Below are 21688 nucleotides of genomic sequence, written 5' to 3' on the forward strand. Positions count from 1 at the left end.
GGAACTGTAAGTGAAATATTCAGTATAAAAACAGGTTATCACCCATGCTCTTACTATTAAGCACTCTAACAAATTGCTAACAAATAATATGCATACTAAATCAGTATCATAAATAGTCCCCTGATGGCAAACAACAGTTTTGACAACATGGTGTTTATGAAGGTCATAGTTTTAGACCACCGTAAATTTTCACATTTGCACCATTACATTAATTATGTAACTACAGAAGGAAAAAAATGAAGGAGGCTGATCATATTTTTCTGTTCATTTACTGAGTAAACTAAAGAGACCATTACCAAGAACCCTAAAGGCTGAAAACGGGTGCAAATTATGTAACACTACTTTTGCTCAGGCAAAAATGAGATTTCTGTATCTGGGTATTCAGTTATTGAGTTTTTTCCTGGTAATTCTCAAAACTAAAGTGAGCGAGTCCCCTATTAAATACCGCATGCATGTGTGTACTATATTTAGACACATTAATGTGATAATGTCTCCACTGTCTCTGCCCACCTTTGGAATTTTGGAATGTACAAGCCTCTAATCTGCACCTTGACAGCTCAATTCTGCCTGTCAGTTTAATCTACAGTTATAACTTCAGCTATTACTTAGGTGCCAACAAATCCAAAATCCATGAGACTATAGTTCCATCCTGCTCATTGCTTTTGAGTTTTAGGATCATATTTTCACATTAATTCTAGTTAATCCCTATATATTCTAGAGATTAGCTACAATCAGGAAATCTGGACTCAATCTTTTACCATAAAAGCTAATTTCTGTGTTCATTGGATTCAAAGTATAGTGATTCATTTAGTAAACTAGTCTGGGAATCTCAATCATCCCAAATAGTTGTTTCTCATAATCACTCCCTGAAATCATTCACAAGTGTCTAAAGTGTCTATCTAAAATCATTCAAAATTGTCTCTCATTTCAGTTCTATCATAGACAGCTCAACAAATAATTCTTCACATAGGCATTGAAATTAACTTTTTAAAAAAATTTATTTATTTATTTGAAAGTCAGAGTTACATAGAGGAGGTGAGGCAGAGAGAGAGAGAGAGGTCTTCCTTCCGCTGGTTCACTCTGCAATTGTCCATAAGCGCCAGAACTGCACCGATCTGAAGCCAGGAGCCAGGAGCCTCTTCCAGGTCTCCCATGTGTACAGGGGCCCAAGCACTTGGGCCATCTTCTACTGCTTCCCCAGGCCATAAAATAGAGCTGGATTGGAAGTGGAACAGCTGGGACTCAAACCAGCACCCATATGGGATGCCGGCACTGCAGGAGGCGGCTTTACCCACTACGCCACAGTGCTGGCCCTTGAAATTAACTTTTAAAACTATCTAACCATTGCTACAGCCCAAATACCCCCTCTTTTTTTTTAAACTTTTATTTAATGAATATAAATTTCCAAAGTACGACTTATGGATTACAATGGCTTCCCCCCCATACCGTCCCTCCCACCCACAACCCTCCCCTTTCCCACTCCCTCTCCCCTTCCATTCACATCAAGATTCATTTTCGATTATCTTAATATGCAGAAGATCAGCTTAGTATACATTAAGTATGGATTTCAACAGTTTGCTCCCACACAGAAACATAAAGTGAAAAATAATAGATGATTTTTTTTAAATGATGATGAAATCAGAGCAGACCTATTGTCATGTTTAATCCCAGTGAGAGTCAAGTTGGGAATTGATAATTTCTTTTTTTTTTTTTTACAGAGGATCAGTTTAGTATGCATTAAGTAAGGATTTCAACAGTTTGCACCCCCATAGAAACACGAAGTGAAATATATTGTTTGAGTACTCGTTATAGCATTAAATCTCAATGTACAGCACATTAAGGACAGAGATCCTACATGAGGAGTAAGTGCACAGTGACTCCTGTTGTTGACTTTACCAATTGACACTCCTGTCTATGGCATCAGTAATCTCCCTATGCTCCAGTCATGAGTTTCCAAGGCTATGGAAGCCCTCTGAGTTCTCCGACTCTTATCTTGTTTAGACAAGGTCATAGTCAAAGTGGAGGTTCTCTCCTCCCTTCAGAGAAAGGTACCTCCTTCTTTGAAGACCTGTTCTTTCCACTGGGATCTCACTCACAGAGATCTTTTGCCAGAGTGTCTTGGCTTTCCATGCCTGAAATACTCTCATGGGCTTTTCAGCCAGATCCGAATGCCTTTAGGGCTGAACCAAATACCCCCTCTTAACACTTCCATTTGACAAGTTATTTTGGACAACTTTTATATGTCAAGCTTAAAGCTCAAATTTGAGTAAAACACTGCTTATTATCAAAAATCTCTCCTCTGTCAACTTAATGTCTAGTTCAAGAGATAATGCAGCAACAAAAGCAATAAATAAAAACAAAAAACAATCGATTATAAGTGTTTCTGTGATGAATAACTAGTGGGAGATGAAATGTGTGTAGGTTGGTCAGGGAAGAACTCACTGAGGACATCTCATTTAGAATAAGACTTATTGAAGGAAAGAGGCCAGCAACAATAACAGCAACAAAAATCAGAGAGAAGAGCACAATAGAGATCCGTGGCAAGAAAGAGCCTTCATGGGCTGGAGGGAAGGCCATGGTGGTTACAGTCTTGCTGGAGAAAGAAATGCAGAGTAGAGGTGACATCAGTCACAGCACTGCGGGCTACTTTAAGAAGTTGTATGTGTCTACAAATCATATTGAATCTGTTCGAAATTAATTAAAATTAAATTAAAAAAGAAGTCTGAATCTAATATAAAGTATAATTAGAAGTCGGGGAAAGAGTTTTATGCAAAAGGAGTAACGTAATCTGAGTTTTGCAAAACTTTCCAGAATCATGTTTCCAAATCAAAATGTGTATCAATCTTCTCCCTCAAAAAAAGTCCAGTGACTTTTTTTGAAGAAAAAAGTGAAGAACAAGGTGACCACATGTTTCAGTGTGTTTAAGTGAGTCCTGGACTGCCCCTATTGTACTAGTGTCACTACACATAAACCTCTCAAGCATCTTGGTGGAGATCATAAATTATAAACGAAGTCAACTTATAGATACAGAAAATGTTTTTAGATAGGCAATCAAGGCCCTTTTGTAGCTGATCCTAAATTACCTATCTTCCTTTCTGCTCACCCACTCTAAAATGTAATGCTGACAGTGTTCCAAATGGGATATATAGTCTCCACTCCTGTGCCGTCGTTCATACTCCTTCCTCTTGACGAAGGCTCTGTAACATTTCCATAATAAGTAGACAGACCCTTGAAGTCCAAAGCTAAGGAATCTCTCTAATATAGTGTCTGTCACAACAGTAACTAATGGCAACAACAGCACCTCATCTTAAGTCTTTTTAGATTCTTACCTCCCACTAAATGCCTTGCCCATAGCTTGTACATGATAGCTAGATATAAGAGCAAAATAAAAATTATAGTAAAATGATAAAATTGGACAATGCCATTTTTACATGAATTACTCCAATAAGCTTAAAACACTAACATATTCATATCTAGTCTACTTTCATTCTCTCACCTCAGCTCAAAGTCTAATATAGCCCTATTCATGTCTTCCTATTTTTTATTTGTTAAATATTGTGGGCAGTGGTAAGTTCAACCTGGGGTAATAGAGGGGACTGAAATTATGTCTTTGCAAAAATTGAAGAAAAAGAAAGGGAGAAAGGAGGAGAATTGAGAATGGAAGAAAGGAGGAAGGAAAGTACAGTTGTCATCTTAGAACTATACCTATAACAAAAATAGAATCTGTTCTCTTGATATTAATAATTTTTAAAAAGGAAAGTAACACTAATCATTGAATGAAAGAATTTTATAGAATAAGTCTAATTTCAAACAAACAATTTCATATTCTTTTTTTTTTTTTTTTTTTTTTTTTTTTTTTTTTTTTTGACAGGCAGAGTGGACAGTGAGAGAGAGAGACAGAGAGAGAAAGGTCTTCCTTTTGCCGTTGGTTCACCCTCCAATGGCCGCCGCTGCAGCCGGCGCACCGCGCTGATCCTGGCAGGAGCCAGGAGCCAGGTGCTTTTCCTGGTCTCCCATGGGGTGCAGGGCCCAAGCACCTGGGCCATCCTGCACTGCACTCCCTGGCCACAGCAGAGAGCTGGCCTGGAAGAGGGGCAACCGGGACAGAATCCGGCGCCCCAACCGGGACTAGAACCCGGTGTGCCGGCGCCGCAAGGTGGAGGATTAGCCTATTGAGCCACGGCGCCGGCTACAATTTCATATTCTGACAATAAATTTCTAGACAACTGTGTAACTAAAAACAACAAAAAGGTTGATCTATATCAATTTCACATACTCACCACTATTAAATGATCCTGAACAAATCTTGCTTAGAAGAAGTTTTTGACGTAATTCCAGAACTTCAGCTTCCAAAACTTCAATTTTTGATTTCCATTTCGACTCTTTCTCAGATACCAACATTGCAAGATGCTCCGTGTATTCTCTGCTGGTTTTGTCTGCTGGTTTTGAACGGATAATTGCCAAGGCCAGAGCCAATTTTGAGGTTCTCAAATACCATGTCTGCACATCCATCGTGGTTTTTGTATCTATCATTTAATAAGAAAAGAAGTTTTAGAAATCTCTTTAAACCTTCACAGTATATTTTATTTGCTCAAAATTGGTTTTGCAGAGTAACACTAATCAGTAAGTTTATAATACAATTTGGAACCAAGTAACAAAAAAAGAATTCTCAGGAACTGAAAACAGTATGAAAAACTAAACAGAAGAAAAATGTTTATACGTGCATATTAAACATTTTAAGATTCAAAATAGTAGGCCTAGACAACTTGGCAACTTCTCTAGGTGGGGAAAAACATACATTAATTCATTTAGTAGTTTCTAATCAGACACACACATCAGAATCTCTGAGGGAACTTCTTACATAGGTATTCATATAAATAGATTTCAAAAATTTTTTCATCTAAATAAATATATCTTTTCCTTCTATTCCCCACTACCTTTTGAAATACCCTCATACACATTCAGGGTCCTATTCTTGCCAAATTCTGATATATCACATCTGTTTTTTAGGTTTTTAAAGAATCCATGAGGTAGTCAGAACCAGAAAATCAAATTACCCATTTAAATCCAAGACCTTCCTCTTGTCCAACTCATTCTACTAAGTCTTAAAAGTTTTACTTCCCATTCCTACTTCTGTGTCCCCTTCCAATCTACAGAGTGATAATATTTAAAATATTTGTATCAACTAAGTTGTGACTCTGTTAAGATTCTGTACTTACAATGACTTCCAATTGCCACTGTGAGAATACTTTTCCAACTGCAGTCTCACAATATGAATGTAATTATATGGACAACATGACAGACCACTGCATTCACTGATTTAATATCATCATCCCTACAGATGTATAGGCCCTTGCAGCTTCCACTGTACTTTGCTGGATTATTATGGGGCTTTACACATAAATTGCATTAAATAAAATAATTAATGGATAGCTTAAAGCACAAAGTCCCAGAAAATTCAGGATATTTGGTTGCCATACCCACTAACATCACATATTTCAAATTTCATTTTCTTCAGTTTCTCAAAACTGTCCCTCCATATGATCAAGTAACACTCAGATACACACAGCTCAAGTTTGTTCACATTCATATCTCAGCTCATGAATTTTCCCCAGTTGCAATGCCCTGACTCTATTATAGTTCCAAGGCTCTGTTTGTGTACCCGTCAAAGAATAACACATCACTATGTAAAATATTTTCAGATCGACTCCCATCCACAACAATGTGCACCTATCTGATATCCTCTACTTGAACACTGAAAATATATAACCTAACAGGTTATATTATAACCAATGATGAACACAAAAATCTGTGTATAGTATGTTCATCACAGTGTTATTTACAATAATGAAAATTCAGCAAATAACAGTATGACTACAGAAATGAAAACTACTTAGTCATCCATCAAAAATTATATTCTCACAGACTTTGTAAGCATGATAAAATGTTAGTGGTATGGTGAATAAACACATAAGGATATGAAATTGTTTGAAAAGCATGAGAGAGAGAGAGAGAGAGAGAGAGAGGGAGAGAGAGAGAGAGAGAGAATCTTCTACCCATTTAATCCCCAAATGCCCCCACAGCCAGGGATGAGTCAGGCCAAAATCAGGAACCAGGAACTCCACCTGGGTCGCCCACAGGGGTTGCAGGGACCCAGGTGCTTGGGAAATCACCTACTTCCTCCCAGGGTAGGTAACAGCAGGAAGCTGGATCACAATCCAACAAGCAGTAGCCTAATCTATTGCATTACAACACCCTTCCTCTGGTTTTTGATGAATCTTTTCAAGTATGCTCATGTATACAACAGTAGGGCACTGGCTATATAAAAATAAGAAAGATAAAAGCATAAACAGGATTAGTCTACAAAGGTATACTTATTGGTGATTTTAGCTGTTTATTTTCAGTTCTCTATATTTTATGATTCCCTGCAGTGAATGTATATCAAATCATCATTTTAAAAATGTATAAAGAAAATGTGTGGGGAGCAGCTTGGACTAGACTGTTACTGGAATTAAGACTTATTCTATGCACCTGCTCTCCCACAATATGGCGCTGGGAGAGAAGAAAACAGTTTCTGCACAGCTGCCTCCAGTTCAGCCAAAAAACTGTAGGACCTGCTCCTGACTGGAGGAGAGCAGCGTACTCGGCATGTGGGCAGCCGAGCACGGATTGGCGGAGGAGGACTATAAAGGAGGAGAGAGACGGCATGCACCAGGAACATCTAAGAGGAACATCTAAGGGGAACACCTGTGCAGCCCCCGAGAGAGCCGGCCGGCGGTGTGCCGCTCCCCTGCGGAAGTGGGGAATGTGGCCAGGGGGAACCGCCCTTCCACGGAGGTGGAAGGGACAGTAGCCAACCCGGGAAGAACCAGCAGCAAACCCGGGGAGGGCCGAGAAGACGAAAGAACAGCGCAGGGTCCTGTGTTGTTCCTCCACGAAGAGGGGGAGCGACATAATGGTGCCGTGACTCGGATAGGAAACCTAGGACGGATAGGAAACTTAGGAGGGAAGAAATGGGAAGAAGTGGAAAATATCGGAGAGAGAGACTAGCAAACAGCCTAGGGAAAAGCCGGACGAAAGAGGTGCCGGAGGAAGCTGTTGAAAGCCTAGGCATAGATTCAGATACGGACTACAAGGGGAAGCTGGGAGAAATCTCCAAGGTTGAAAGCGAAAGTGAAAGCTAGAACAAACAGACTCGGAGGTGGACTGTGGGGAGAGGCCAGGAGAAATGAGGGAGGAGTATTGTTGGAAGAAAACTTAGGGAAACATACCGGGTAGAGAAAAATGTTAGGGAAATTGAAGCCGCGGGGGGCAGGCCAAGGCGGAGACGAAAGCCACTTTGGGATTCTCAAGTTAGCCCGGGAATAGGGGGCAAAAAGTTAAAACCAGAAGCGGAAACGTAAGCCTGGTTGGGATCCGTCTGATTAGCCCGGGGAGCAAAGGACGGGTAGCCAAATCGTGGGGCGGAGACGTGAGCTGGGTTGAATTCGCCAGGCTAGCCCGGGGAACTTGGATTGAATGCTAGTGGCGGAGACGTGAGCTGACGCTGTGTGATTCGCGGAGGCTGCCGCGCGCAGAGAGAGCGTGCGGGGCACAAGTAGATAGGGAACGCGGGGCTAGCGCGGAGACCGCGGAGTGTGCGCGCAAAGCCGAGCCGCGCAGAGCCGAGAAGCCGCGCAGATGAGAGAAGCGGGCTGAAGCGGCTCAGCCGGGAAGCCGCCGAAAAGCAGCCTCGGGGCGGGCGCCAGGAAGCTGCAGGGATAAGAGAAACAGAAGTTTAGAAGTAAAATGAGAGAAATAGGAATGCTGGAAGATAGAAGTAAAATGGGAGAAATAGGAATGCCCGGAGATAGAGAAATAGAGAAATAGAAAGGCCTCCCCTCAACATGGCAATGAGAAAGCTTGGATTCGGTCTGCCTGATTAGGGAGGCGGTGAGCACCTGCGGGCGGCTAGCAGCTTATGCGCCGCAGGTCACCGAAGACAGGCACGAATTAACATCAGTAAGGCCTCCCCACAATACCACAATTAGAAGGCTTGGATTCGGTCTGCCCGATTAGTGAGGCGATGAGCACCTGCGGGCGGCTAGCAGCTTATGCGCCGCAGGTCACCGAAGACAGGCACGTTATCAACACCAATAAGTCACCCCACAATATGGCAATGAGAAAGCTTGGATTCGGTCTGCCTGATTAAGGTGGTAAGCACCAGCAGGCGGCTCGACCAGAGTATGAGCCGCAGGTCACCGAACACAGGCACGCATCAGCGCCTAAAAACCTCCTCACAACATGGCGAAGAGAGGACCCGGATTCGGTTTGCCTGATTGATAGGACTTGTAAGAACCTGTGGCAACTCTAGCAAGTAGAGCAGAGTGTGTGCCACGGGACACCGGAGACAGGCGCGTATCAACGCCAAAAAATAAAAAGAAAGGGGGATCTGTGGGGAGCAGCTCGGACTAGACTGTTACTGGAATTAAGACTTATTCTATGCACCTGCTCTCCCACAATATGGCGCTGGGAGAGAAGAAAACAGTTTCTGCACAGCTGCCTCCAGTTCAGCCAATAAACTGTAGGACCTGCTCCTGATTGGAGGAGAGCAGCGTACTCGGCGTGTGGGCAGCCGAGCACGGATTGGCGGAGGAGGACTATAAAGGAGGAGAGAGACGGCATGCACCAGGAACATCTAAGGGGAACATCTAAGGGGAACACCTGTGCAGCCCCCGAGAGAGCCGGCCGGCGGAGTGCCGCTCCCCTGCGGAAGTGGGGAATGTGGCCAGGGGGAACCGCCCTTCCACGGAGGTGGAAGGGACAGTAGCCAACCCGGGAAGAACCAGCAGCAAACCCGGGGAGGGCCGAGCAGACGAAAGAACAGCGCAGGGTCCTGTGTCGTTCCTCCACGAAGAGGGGGAGCGACAAAAATGGATTTCTAAAAATCAAAGTATGACTGCTACATTTTTAACCTTTTACAGCTGTTGCAAACACTATTATTAAGATGGAAAAACTAATTAGAATTACAGCTCCATTTATTTTGGCTTTCATAGCAACCATGAACTTGCTGGTTCATCCACCATCTGTCGTGTTAGCAATGGGAGCAGTAGACTCTGACACTGGTTACTCTCAGAGAGCAGCCTGTGTGTAGAGCTCAAATACAAGGATGACCCTCCCTGAAAAAGTAGGCCCAGTAGCATGTATAACAGATCTAAAGAAAAAAAGAAAAAGAAAGTAAATTATTGAAAGATGTTCCAGTTAGAAAAGAATCTCATATTCAACTATGAACAGTGGGAATCTGGGCTAAAAGGGAAACCTAGAAAAACAGTTTATGAGCTCAAGAGGACAAAGTTCTCTGGATAACAAAAACATGGCAAATTCCCTATCATCTGAAGAAATAGTTAATGAACTGATTTAAGCAAATTGAGTAAAAGTTCTGGTTTAGAAGTCATTATATGTTATTGATAATAGTCTTAAAAATCATGCTGCAAATCAGCCATCAGAGAAAAGATCAAAGTATAAAATCATCTTGGATTGTAAGTATCTCAGAAATGATTGTTAATAACAATTGTTAATAGAGATATATGGCACAGTCCTACTGGGTATAAATTATACTCAAAACACACACAGATATACAACCTGTAACCAAACAGACCATGATTTTTAAATTGCTTCTTTGTGTGTATGTGTGTGCATCTACACATTTATAAAATTATGCCTTTTTAAATTTTGATTACAACTGCCCTGTAGTATGTCCTGAAATCTGGTATTGTGATGCCTCCGGCTTTGTTTTTGTTGTACAAGATTGCTTTAGCTATTCGAGGTCTCTTGTGCCTCCATATGAATTTCAGCACCATTTTTTCCAGATCTGAGAAGAAGGTCCTCGGTATCTTGATTGGTATCACATTGAATCTGTAAATTGCTTTTGGGAGAATGGACATTTTGATGATATTGATTCTACCAATTCATGAGCATGGAAGATTTTTCCATTTTTTGGTATCCTCTTCTATTTCTTTCTTTAAGGTTTTGTAATTTTCATCGTAGAGATCTTTAACGTCCTTGGTTAAGTTTATCCCAAGGTAATTGATTGTTTTTGTAGCTATTATGAATGGGATTGATCTTAGAAGTTCTTTCTCAGCTGTGCTATTGCCTGTGTATACAAAGGCTGTTGATTTTTGTGCATTGATTTTATATCCTGCTACTTTGCCAAAATCTTCTATGAGTTCCAATAGTCTCTTAGTAGAGTTCTTTGGGTCCCCTAAGTAAAGAATCATATCATCTGCAAAGAGGGATAGTTTGAGTTCTTCCTTCCCAATTTGTATCCCTTTAAGTTCTTTTTCTTGCCTAATAGCTCTGGCTAGAACCTCCAGAACTATATTGAATAGCAGTGGTGAGAGTGGACATCCCTGTCTGGTCCCAGATCTCAGTGGAAATGCTTCCAACTTTTCCCCATTCAATAGGATGTTGGCTGTGGGTTTTTCATAGATTGCTTTGATTGTATTGAGGAATGTTCCTTCCATACCCAGTTTGATTAGAGTTTCCATCATGAAAGGATGTTGTATTTTATCAAATGCTTTCTCTGCGTCTATTGAGATAATCATATGGTTTTTCTTCTGCAGGCTGTTAATGCGGTGTATCACATTGATTGTCTTGCGCACATTAAACCATCCCTGCATACCAGGGATAAATCCCACTTGGTCTGGGTGGATGATCTTTCTGATGTGTTGTTGCATTCTATTGGCCAGAATTTTATTGAGGATTTTTGCATCTATGTTCATCAGGGATATTGGCCTGTAATTCTCGTTCAGTGCTGCATCTTTTTCCGGCTTAGGAATTAAGGTGATGCTGGCTTCATAGAAAGAATTTGGGAGGATTCCCTCTTCTTCGATTGTTCTGAATAGTTTGAGAAGAATTGGAGTTAGTTCTTCTTTAAATGTCTGGTAGAATTCAGCAGTGAATCCATCTGGTCCTGGGCTTTTCTTTGTTGGGAGGGCCTTTATTACTGTTTCAATTTCTGTCTCAGTTATGGGTCTGTTTAGGTTTTCGATGTCTTCCTGGTTCAATTTAGGTAGGTTGCATGTGTCCAGGAATCTATCCATTTCTGATAGGTTTCCCTGTTTGCTGGCATACAAGTCCTTGTAGTAATTTCTGCTGATTCTTTTTATTTCTGTGGTGTCTGTTGTTACATTTCCTTTTTCATCTCTGATTCTATTGATTTGGGTCTTTTCTCTTTTTTTTTTTTTTTGGTTAGTTGGGCCAATGGGGTGTCAATTTTGTTTATTTTTTCAAAAAACCAGCTCCTCGTTTGGCTGATTTTTTTGTAATGTTTTTCTTGATTCAATCCTGTTGATTTCTTCTCTGATTTTAATTATTTCTCTTCTCCTACTAGATTTGGGTCTGGTTTGCTGTAGGTTTTCTAGATCCTTGAGGTGAATTGAAAGCTCATCTATTTGGTGCCTTTCCAATTTCTTGATGTAGGCACCTATTGATATAAACTTTCCTTTTTTTTAACTTTTATTTAATGAATATAAATTTCCAAAGTACGGCTTATGGATTACAATGGCTTCCCCCCCATATCGTCTCTCCCACCCACATCCCTCCCCTTTCCCACTCCCTCTCCCCTTCCATTCACATGAGGATTCATTTTCGATTCTCTTTATATACAGAAGATCAGTTTAGCATACATTAAGTAAAGATTTCAACAGTTTGCTCCCACACAAACATAAAGTGAAATATAATAGATAATTTTTTAAATGCTGATGAAATCAGATCAGACCTATTGTCATGTTTAATCCCAGTAAGAATCAAGTTGGGAATTGATAATTTCTTTTTTTTTTTTTACAGAAGATCAGTTTAGTATGCATTAAGTAAGGATTTCAACAGTTTGCACCCCCATAGAAACACGAAGTGAAAAATACTGTTTGAGTACTCATTATAGCATTCAGTCTCAATGTACAGCACATTAAGGACAGAGATCCTACATGAGGAGTAAGTGCACAGTGACTCCTGTTGTTGACTTTACCAATTGACACTCCTGTTTATGGCATCAGTAATCTCCCTATGCACCAGTCATGAGTTTCCAAGGCTATGGAAGCCCCTTGAGTTCTCCGACTCTTATCTTCTTCAGACAAGGTCATAGTCAAAGTGGAGGTTCTCTCCTCCCTTCAGAGAAAGGTACCTCCTTCTTTGAAGACCTGTTCTTTCCACTGGGATCTCACTCACAGAGATCTTTCATTTAGGTTTTTTTTTTTTTCCAGAGTGTCTTGGCTTTCCATGCCTGAAATACTCTCATGGGCTTTTCAGCCAGATCCGAGTGCCTTTAGGGCTGATTCTGAGGCCAGAGTTCTGTTTAGGACATCCACCATTCTATGAGTCTGCTGAGTATCTCGCTTCCCATGTTGGATCACTCTCCCCTTTATTTATTCTATCAGTTAGTATTAGCAGGTACTAGACTTATTTATGTACTTCCTTTGACTCTCAGTCCTTTCATTACGATCAATTGTGAACTGAAATTGATCACTTGGACTGGTGAGATGGCATTGGTATATGCTACCTTGATGGGATTAAATTGGAATCCCCTGGTATGTTTCTAACTCTACCATTTGGGGCTTGAGCATGTCCCAAATTGTACATCTCTTCCCTCTCTTATTCATACTCTTATGTTTAACAGGGATCACATTTCAGTTAAATTTCAACACTTAAGAATAACTGCGTATTAATTACAGAATTAAACCAATCATATTAAGTAGAACAGACAAAATAATTACTAAGAGGGATAATGTATTAAGTTGTTCATTAACAGTCAGCATAGCCCTGACTGTTAATAAACTTTCCTCTTAACACTGCTTTTGCTGCGTCCCATAAGTTTTGGTATGTTGTGCTGTTATCCTCATTTACTTCCAGAAAAATTTTGATTTCTCTTTTAATTTCTTCTATGACCCATTGTTCATTCAGGAGCATGCTGTTCAATCTCCATGTGTTTGCGTATGCTCTAGGGATTCCTGAGTTGCTAATTTCCAACTTCATTCCTTTATGGTCTGAGAAGCTGCATGGTATGATTCTAATTCTTTTGGATTTGCTGAGACTTGCTTTATGGCCTAGTATGTGGTCAATCCTAGAGAAGGTTCCATGTACTGCTGAGAAGAATGTGAAGTCTTTAGCTGTAGGATTGAAAGTTCTGTATATATCTGTTAGATCCATTTGGGCTATAGTGTCGTTTAAATCTACTGTATCCTTGTTGATCTTCTGTCCTATTGATCTGTCTATTTCTGAGAGTGGAGTATTGAAGTCCCCCAGTACTATTGTATTGGGGTCTAAGTCTCCCTTTAAGTCCGTTAACAAATCTTTTAGATAAACTGGTGCCCTGTAGTTAGGTGCATATACATTGATAATTGTTATATCTTCTTGTTGTATTGATCCCTTAATCATTATATGGTGTCCCTCTTTGTCTCTCTTTTTTTACGGTTTTTGTGGTAAAGTTTATGTTGTCTGATATTAAGATGGCTACGCCCACTCTTTTTTCATTTCTGTTGACATGGTATATCTTTTTTAAGGTAGCTTTCCTACCCACAAATTGATATTAACAAGATAAAAGTAACTGTTTCCCCTAAAATTTCCTGAAAGAAACTTGTGCTTCTGCCAAAATAAGAAATATATATACATATATATATATATTTGATCTTTGTCCCCAGTTCCTGACATAAAGCTCCTAAATCCCTTAAAATTTCCTGAATGGTAAGAAATTCTTTTGTTCAAAGGAGGTCACTCTTGGCAAAGTCCCTAGATGGCTTAAGGATTGGGACCCACTGCCAGAAAGATCAAACCATAATTGGAAGTGTAGAACTTTAAGTCTCAATCCCCTACCTTGGGCAAGGAAGAGGGATTGGAGATTGAGTTAATAATGGAGATAAAATTTCTATATAAATCTCTAAATGGAGCTCAGAGCACTTTCAGGTTGGTGACATCCAGAAATGAGGAGGAAGCTCTGTGCACTTCCTCACAAACGGCCTTATGCATCTCTTCCACTTGTCTCTTCCTGAATTGTCTCCTGCATAGTAAAGCAGTAATAAGTAGAGCACTTTCCTAAATTCTATGAGTAATTCTAGCAAATGATCAAACATGAGGAGGGCAATGGTGGAAACCTCTGACTTTGTAGCCAAGTCACAGCACAGGTAACCTGAGGACCCCACACTTGCATCTGCCATCAGAAGGGAGGACAATCTAGTGGAAATGAGCCCTTAAACCTGTGGAGTCCGATGCTTCCTCCAGGTAGCTAGTGTCAGAAGTGAACTGACAATAGCAGCAATTGGAAAACTGCTATTGGAAAACACTCAGCTTCCTAGACATAACTTTCTGTTTAAGGAAAGATCAGTAATAACTTTTGGAAAGCTTTTCTAAATTCAACTTATGCTCAACTAATTATAGTAAATAATTAAAGTATGTGTTTAATGTTCCCTAAGAAGGTATTTAGTATCTTTGAATTGTTAATTGCCTAAAATACAAAATTTTAACAGTCTTTTTAGAAAATAGCAGTTCAAATGCACTTTCCTTTTGTTTGCATTTGGGAGCCATTTTTACCATAGCAAAATCTGCCACAGAGCTACAGGAAAAAAAAAAAATTCTAGTGACATCCCCCATGATCTTTGTCTCCTTCACGCAATGCATACGTAAACAGCTAGACTGCAGACACCACTTTGGAAATACGGCACTGCCCTATTTCTCCAGCCATCCTTTACTCCAACTGAACTTTAATTTGCAATCAACTAGGCAATTCTCTAAACTGTCAAAATGATTTTGAATTATGATCTCAAATTCTAAAGTTAGTTCATATCAAAGATGAGCACTTTGTGCTGAAAAGTAGCCCCAGATCATTCCTATACCAGACTTGTGAAAGTTTAAATCAAATAACCATTCATAAGAATATTTTGTTGATATGAATTAAACATCCTCAAAATATTTATTTCCCCTTGCCCTTAAATACAAATTCTAAGATTTTATCTTAAAGAATGATCACAAATGCATGCAATATTTTGTGCTCATTAGTGCTTTATGGAATTATTTATAACTACAAAAAACTGTAACCAGCTAAATAAATAATAATAGAGATTAAATTGTGATATCACAGAATTGAATTGAAAATGCTTTTGAAAATACTTAAATTATGGGGAAATGTTTCCCACTTAACTTTTATTAAATGTAGAGAAAATGTAAAGCAGTCAATCTAATAAAATGAAAAATTTGAAAAACTCCATAGATATACAGATATTATATAGTGAAAAATTTACAGGTAAAAGAGAAGAGGAAAGGAGAGGAAGAAAACAAGAAGGACTAGGAGGGAAGGGGAAAGGTGGAGAAAATAAGATAGAAAACCAAAATAAAGATAACTATTGAATAAGAGTCAAGGAATGAATCATATTAGTTTATTCTTTACACATTTCTGTAGTTCCCACATTTTTACAATAAACATTATAAAATATATGAGACAAAGCATTCTTAGTATTTACACTATAGTAGTATTCCCTTTTCTATATTTTTAAAGTAGAAATTATAGGACATACAGAAGAATGAAACTGAACCCTTATCTTACCCCACATTAAAAATCAGCCCAAAATGGATTAAAGGCTTAAATGTAATATCTAAAACTGTACAAGTATTACAAGATAACATTGGGGGATAGCCTCTTGACATTGGTCTTGGCACAGATGATTTGGCCATAGTCCAAAAAGCACCCACAACAAAAGTAAAAGCATAAAAATAGGATTATATCAAATTTTCAACACTTCTGTAAAGCAAAGAAAACATTCAACAAAGTGAAGAGAAAACTTAGAAACAGGATAAAATAGTTTCAAATCATACATCTGATAGTGGACTGATATCCAAAATATATAAAAAACTCAAAAAATTTAATAACGAGTAAACAACCCAATTAAAATGGGCAAAAATTTGGCTGGCATTGTGGTTTGTGAGGTTAAGCTACCAAATGTGATACCAGCATCCCATGTCAGAGCACCAGTTCAAGCCCTAGCTGCTCTGCTTCTGATCCAGCTTCTTACTAATGTGCCTTGGAAGGCATCTGGACCTCTACCACCCACATGGGAGACCTAAATGGACTTCTGGGCTCCTGACTTTGTCCTGGCCCAGCCTTGGTCAAACTAGCAAGTGAACCAGCAGAAGGAAGAACTCTCTCTTTGTCTTTGTCTGTCTCTTCTCTCTCTGTCATTCTGCCTTTCAAATAACTAATTTTTTGTTCAAATGGGCAAAACCTTTGAATGCTCACTTCACAAAAAACATGCACAAATATCAAACAGGTATATGAAAACGTGCTCAACATTACTAATCATCAGGGAAATGCAAATTAAAACTACAATGAACTATTACCTCATACCTGTTATAAAGTCTATTATCAAAAAGACCAACAAGTGTCTGGCATCTGGCCTAGAGATTAAGCTGCCCACATCACTTAATTGGGGTAGGGGATGCTTGAGTTTGATATTCAGCTCTACTCCTGACTTGAGCTTCCTGTTAATGTGAATCCTTGGAGACAAATAATGTCTCAAGTGATTGGGTTCTTGCTATCCATCTGGGAGACTTGGATGCCTCTTGGCTTAGGCCCCAGACAGGGATCATTGCCTGCAGTGGAGTAGTTAACCAACTGTTGGGGGCTTTCTCTTGGTCTGTCTCTCTGCCTCTCAAATATTAAAAAAAAAAAAAGACAAAAGATAAGTGTTGGCAAGGATATGTTGAAAAAGAATCTTTTAGACCACAGGGAATGAAGCTGGAAATTAATAATTTATGAATCTCTAGAAAATATGCAAGCACATGGAGACTGAACAACACACTCCTGAATGAAGAGTGCATCATAGGGGAAATCAAAAAGGAAATCAAAAAAACTGACAATGACATTACTATATATCAAAATTTATGGACCAAAACAATAGTAGTTTTTAAGAGGGAAGTTTATAGTTGGGGCCTGTGCCATGGCTCACTTGGCTAATCCTCCATCTGCAGCACCGGCATCCCATATGGATGCCGGGTTCTAGTCCCGGCTGCTCCTCTTCCAGTTCAGCTCTCTGCTGTGGCCCGGGGAGGCAGTGGAGGATGGTCCAGGTGATTGGGCCCTGCACTCACGTGGGAGACCAGAAGGAAGTACCTGGCTCCTGGCTTCAGATAGGCGCAGCACCGGCCGTAGCAGCCATTTGGGGGGTGAACCAGTGGAAGGAAGACCTTTCGCTCTGTCTCTCTCTCCTACTGTCTAACTCTACCTGTCAAATAAGTAAAAAATAAATAAATAAAAAATAAAAAGCAGGAAGTTTATAGCAACCAGTGCCTATATCAAGAAATTAGAAATGCATCAAATAATCAATCAATGCATCTCAAGGAATTAGAAAAACAAGCCAAACGGAAAATTAGCAGGAGGAAAGAAAGAATTAACATTAGAGAAGAAATAAACAAAACTGAAACAAAAGATCAATAAAGAGCCAGTTATTTGAAAAGATAAACAAAATAGATATACCACTATTGGACCAACTAGCCAAAAAAAAAAAAAAAAAAAAAAAAAAAAACAGAAAAAGAGGGGAATCCCCAACTCAATAAAATCAGAGATGAAAAAAGGAGATGTAACAACAAATACCTCAGAAATAAAAAGAATCATCTGGGATGACTGCAAACAGCTATATGACAAAAATATTGGCAAATCTAGAAGAAATGGACAGATTCATTCCTGGACACATACAATCTACCAAAATTGAGTCAAGGAAACACAGAACACCTAGACAGACCAATAAACAAGACACAGACAGAAACAGTAATAAAGACCCTCCCAAAAAATAAAAGGCCAAGACTGGATGGCTTCACTGCTGAATTCTACCAGACTTTTAAAGGACTAATTTCAATTCTTCTCAAACTATACAAAACCACTGAAAGGGAAGGAATCCTCCCAAACTCCTTCTATGAGGCCAGCATCACTTTAATTCCAAAACCAGAAAAAGATACAACAAAGACAGAGAACTATAGACAAATATCCCTGATGAACATGGATGCAGAAATATTCAACAAAATACTAGCTAATTGATTCCAACATACATCAGAAAGATCATTCACCTGGTCCACATAGGATTTATTCCTGGTATGATGGGATGGTTCAACATACACAAATTAACAGATGTGATATATCATATTAAAAATTGAAGAATAAAAACCATATGATTATCTCAATAGATGCAGAGAAAGCAGCTGATAAAATGCAACATCATTTCTTGATAAAAACCTTAAGCAAAATGTGTATAGATGGAAGATTCCTCACTGCATTCATGGCAATATACAATACACACACACTCAGGATCATATTGAATGAGAAAAATCCTCTAAGTTCCAGAACTACACAAAGATGCCCAGGGTTATCATTGCTATTGATATAGTTCCAGAACTTTTAACCAGAGCCATTAGGCAGGAGGAGGAAATCAAAGGGATATAATGTGGAAAGGAAGAAGTCAAATTATCCCTGTTTAAACGACAGATATCATCTTTTCCCTGATCTGTGGTAACTAATAGAGTGCCTAAAATATAATGTATTGGGATGAAATTGATATTTTGAGATTCAATGATTGTTTACAGCTCTTGACTACTCTTGAGGAACAATGTTTTTTTCTTCATACTATTTGTTGAACCCTTTACTTAGTGAGTATAAAGTAAACTGAAAATAAATCTTTGTAAAAAATTAGAGGTGGGAATAGGAGAAGGAGGAAGAAGAAAGGTGAGAGCGTGGGCAGAAGGGATGGAGGGTAAGGTGGGGAATATCACTATGTTAATAAATTTGGATATGAAATACATGAAATCTACATAATTTAAATAATTTTTTAAAAAATTGTTTTTGCTATTTGCCATATGGAAACAACCCAGATGTCCATCAACTGATGACTGGATAAAGAAATCGGGGTCTATGTATATATGTATATGTATATGTATTTGTATATATATGGTATTGAATACTACTCAGTGTAAAAAAAGAATAAATATCTGTCTTTGTCTCTCCCTCTTATTGTCTGTAACTCTACTTCTCAAATAAATAAATAAAATCTTTAAAAAATGGGCAAAAACTTGAACATTTTTCAAAAAAAAATTCAAGTGGCCAACAGACACATAAAAAAATGCTTAAGATCACTAGACATCAGAGAAATTCAAATCAAAACCACAATGAAGTTTCACATTACCCCTGTTAGAAGGGCTCTCATACAGAAATCAACAAACAAAACATGCTGTCAAGGATATGGAGGAAAAGGTTCCCTAATCCACTCTTGGTGTGAATGCAAACTAATAAAGCCATTGTGGAAAACAGTATGGAGTTTCCTCAGAAATCTATATATAGATCTACCATATGACCCAGCAATCCCATTCCTGGGAATTTACCCAAATGAATGAATTCAGCATATGAAACAGTTAGCTCCATGTTTGTTATACCTCAATTCACATTACCTAACATACTGAATCAACCCAGATGTCCATCAACTGATGACTGGATAAATAAATCCGGGTGTGTGTGTATATATATATATATATATATATATAGTATTGAATACTACTCAGTGTAAAAAAAAAATGAAAACCTGTAACAAAATGGTGCAACTAAAAACCATTATACTTAGTGAAAAAGCCAGTCACCTAAAGAGAAATACTTAAGTTTTCCCTGATGTGTGGTAACTAATAAAACACCAAAAATGAAATATATATGAGCAAAATTGACATTTGGAGATTTGATTATTATTTACAGTCCTTATTACTTACAGTCTACTACTGAAGAACAATGTTTTTTTTTTTCTTCATAGTATTTGTTGAACTTCTTCCTTAGTGTATGGTTATTCTTTAGAGTATAAAATAAACAAGGTCTATCATTGTAAAAATTAAAGAATAAATAGGAAGGTGGGGGCAGGGTGGAAGAGAGGGTGGGAGAGAGGGTAGGGTGAAAAATATCACTATGTTCCTAAATCTGTATGTATGAAATGTGCGAAATTTGTTCAACTTAAAAATTAATTTAAAAAATTTTAGAAAGATACAAAGTTTCACTTAGACACAATGAAATCCTTTCGGAAAACAATGGTGTGACAGGAGGACTATAGTTACTAATATGTCATATATTTGAAAATTGATAACAGAGTAGACTTTAAGTGTTCTCCCTACAGAAAGAAATCCGTATATAGGGTGACAGATGCTAATTATCTTGTTTTAATCACTTCAAAACATATTTATATATTAAAAAACATATACATAAGCATATATCAAAACACTGAATACAATAAATATATTCAATTTTGTTTCTCAATCATAAGTAAATAAATTCATGGAGAAAGCCTCAGAGGTCTACAACAATCATTTTTTGGCTGTGATAAGAAGCCTAGGCTACAAGGTTCACATCCTCAATACTGAGATAGTTTCAACTGCAAAATAAACTATTAACAAAATTCAACAAGAGCTTAAAAGGGGAGGGATGGAATATTAATAAAAGAATAGTACATTAAATGTATTCAGAAATTTTAAACTATCAAAATGCTTTCAGAATTAAGGAAATACAAGACCCTGGTATATGAATTTTGCTTCTGAGTTTCAGTAATTTACCCTCCTAATTCACTTGTCCCAAATGCCACTAAACTTGTTGACTTCAGACATTTACATGGTCCAAAAGTGATGCACACATCCCTTTATCCACATGTGTTTAGTGTTTCTTACACTGATTCAAAGGAAAAAATGGATTTTGGAGGTCTAGCAGAAAAAAAAAAAAAACCCACAATGACCAAGCAGCAAATTACTAACCATTGTATTTTCAATGTCATGCTACTAAATACATGAATGAATGAGTGAGTGAATATATACATTTAGTCAATGCAGTCAAAAAGCTCCTTGGCCAGCTCTGAACCCTGGCTCACATCCGTAAGCCTCTGTTAATTATCTACTAGGAAGGATGACATGGGAGGCAAAACTAGGTAACCTGAAGACCTTCTATCTTTCTTCATTCAGGGAGGCATCCTTTCTTGATCACTTCAGTGAGCCTATATCCTCCAAACATGCCATTCTGTAGTATACTCTTCAACTTTGAACAAAAGGACTTCTGAGTAAAATTCAAGATAGATGAAATCTAACTCACATAATTTTAAGTAAAAAGGTAAGTACAAGAAAGAAAACCAAATTTTATCTCTTGTGAGCCCTACAATAAATACTTGTCTTGCCAGTAAAGCAAGAAACTGAAGGACATTGAAAAACATTCCTTAAATCACTGAGATGACAATGATAAAACAAAGTATCAGTGCTGGAGGAAGTCTCCATGCATTAATCAAATATCAGTCGGGTACAGCAGAGCACTGGCAATACCAGAACAGAAAGATATTACAAACTGTGGGGATAATTAGTTTCAGTAAAGTGTGGACAAGGTCTAACATGTAATTTTTGGATTAGATCCAGCTGACAAATTCTCTAATTATTGTTATAGTTTTAGTACATACTGTACTGTGAAGTGTTCAGCAGATTAACTCAAATAAAATTTTACATAAAAGAATCAGGAATTACTAAGATTTCAAATCTCTCTACTTTAATTATTAAGAGGCCTTTCAAAGGCTTTCTAGAAAAGTGTCTGTGCATGACAGGAGGCTTGGAAAGATAAAAGAAAACCGGCCTTTTTTTTCATTCTGTCTCATTCTCATCAAAACAAGCCAACTATCAT

At 38.4% G+C, this 21688-nt stretch overlaps 1 protein-coding gene across 1 annotated transcript in view; it reads right to left on the bottom strand.

The window, feature by feature from the left end:
• MEI4 (meiotic double-stranded break formation protein 4) overlaps positions 1–21688 on the bottom strand; it is a 254801-nt gene that overhangs the window by 188217 nt on the left and 44896 nt on the right. The window contains exon 2 of the mRNA XM_051854544.3: positions 4281–4526. Coding sequence (XP_051710504.1) covers positions 4281–4526 — 246 coding nt within the window. The remainder of the gene's footprint in view (positions 1–4280; positions 4527–21688) is intronic.

The sequence above is a fragment of the Oryctolagus cuniculus genome, chromosome 5 (assembly GCF_051225735.1).
Source record: "Oryctolagus cuniculus isolate XC-2025 breed Fujian yellow rabbit chromosome 5, ASM5122573v1, whole genome shotgun sequence".
Lineage (NCBI taxonomy): Eukaryota > Metazoa > Chordata > Mammalia > Lagomorpha > Leporidae > Oryctolagus > Oryctolagus cuniculus.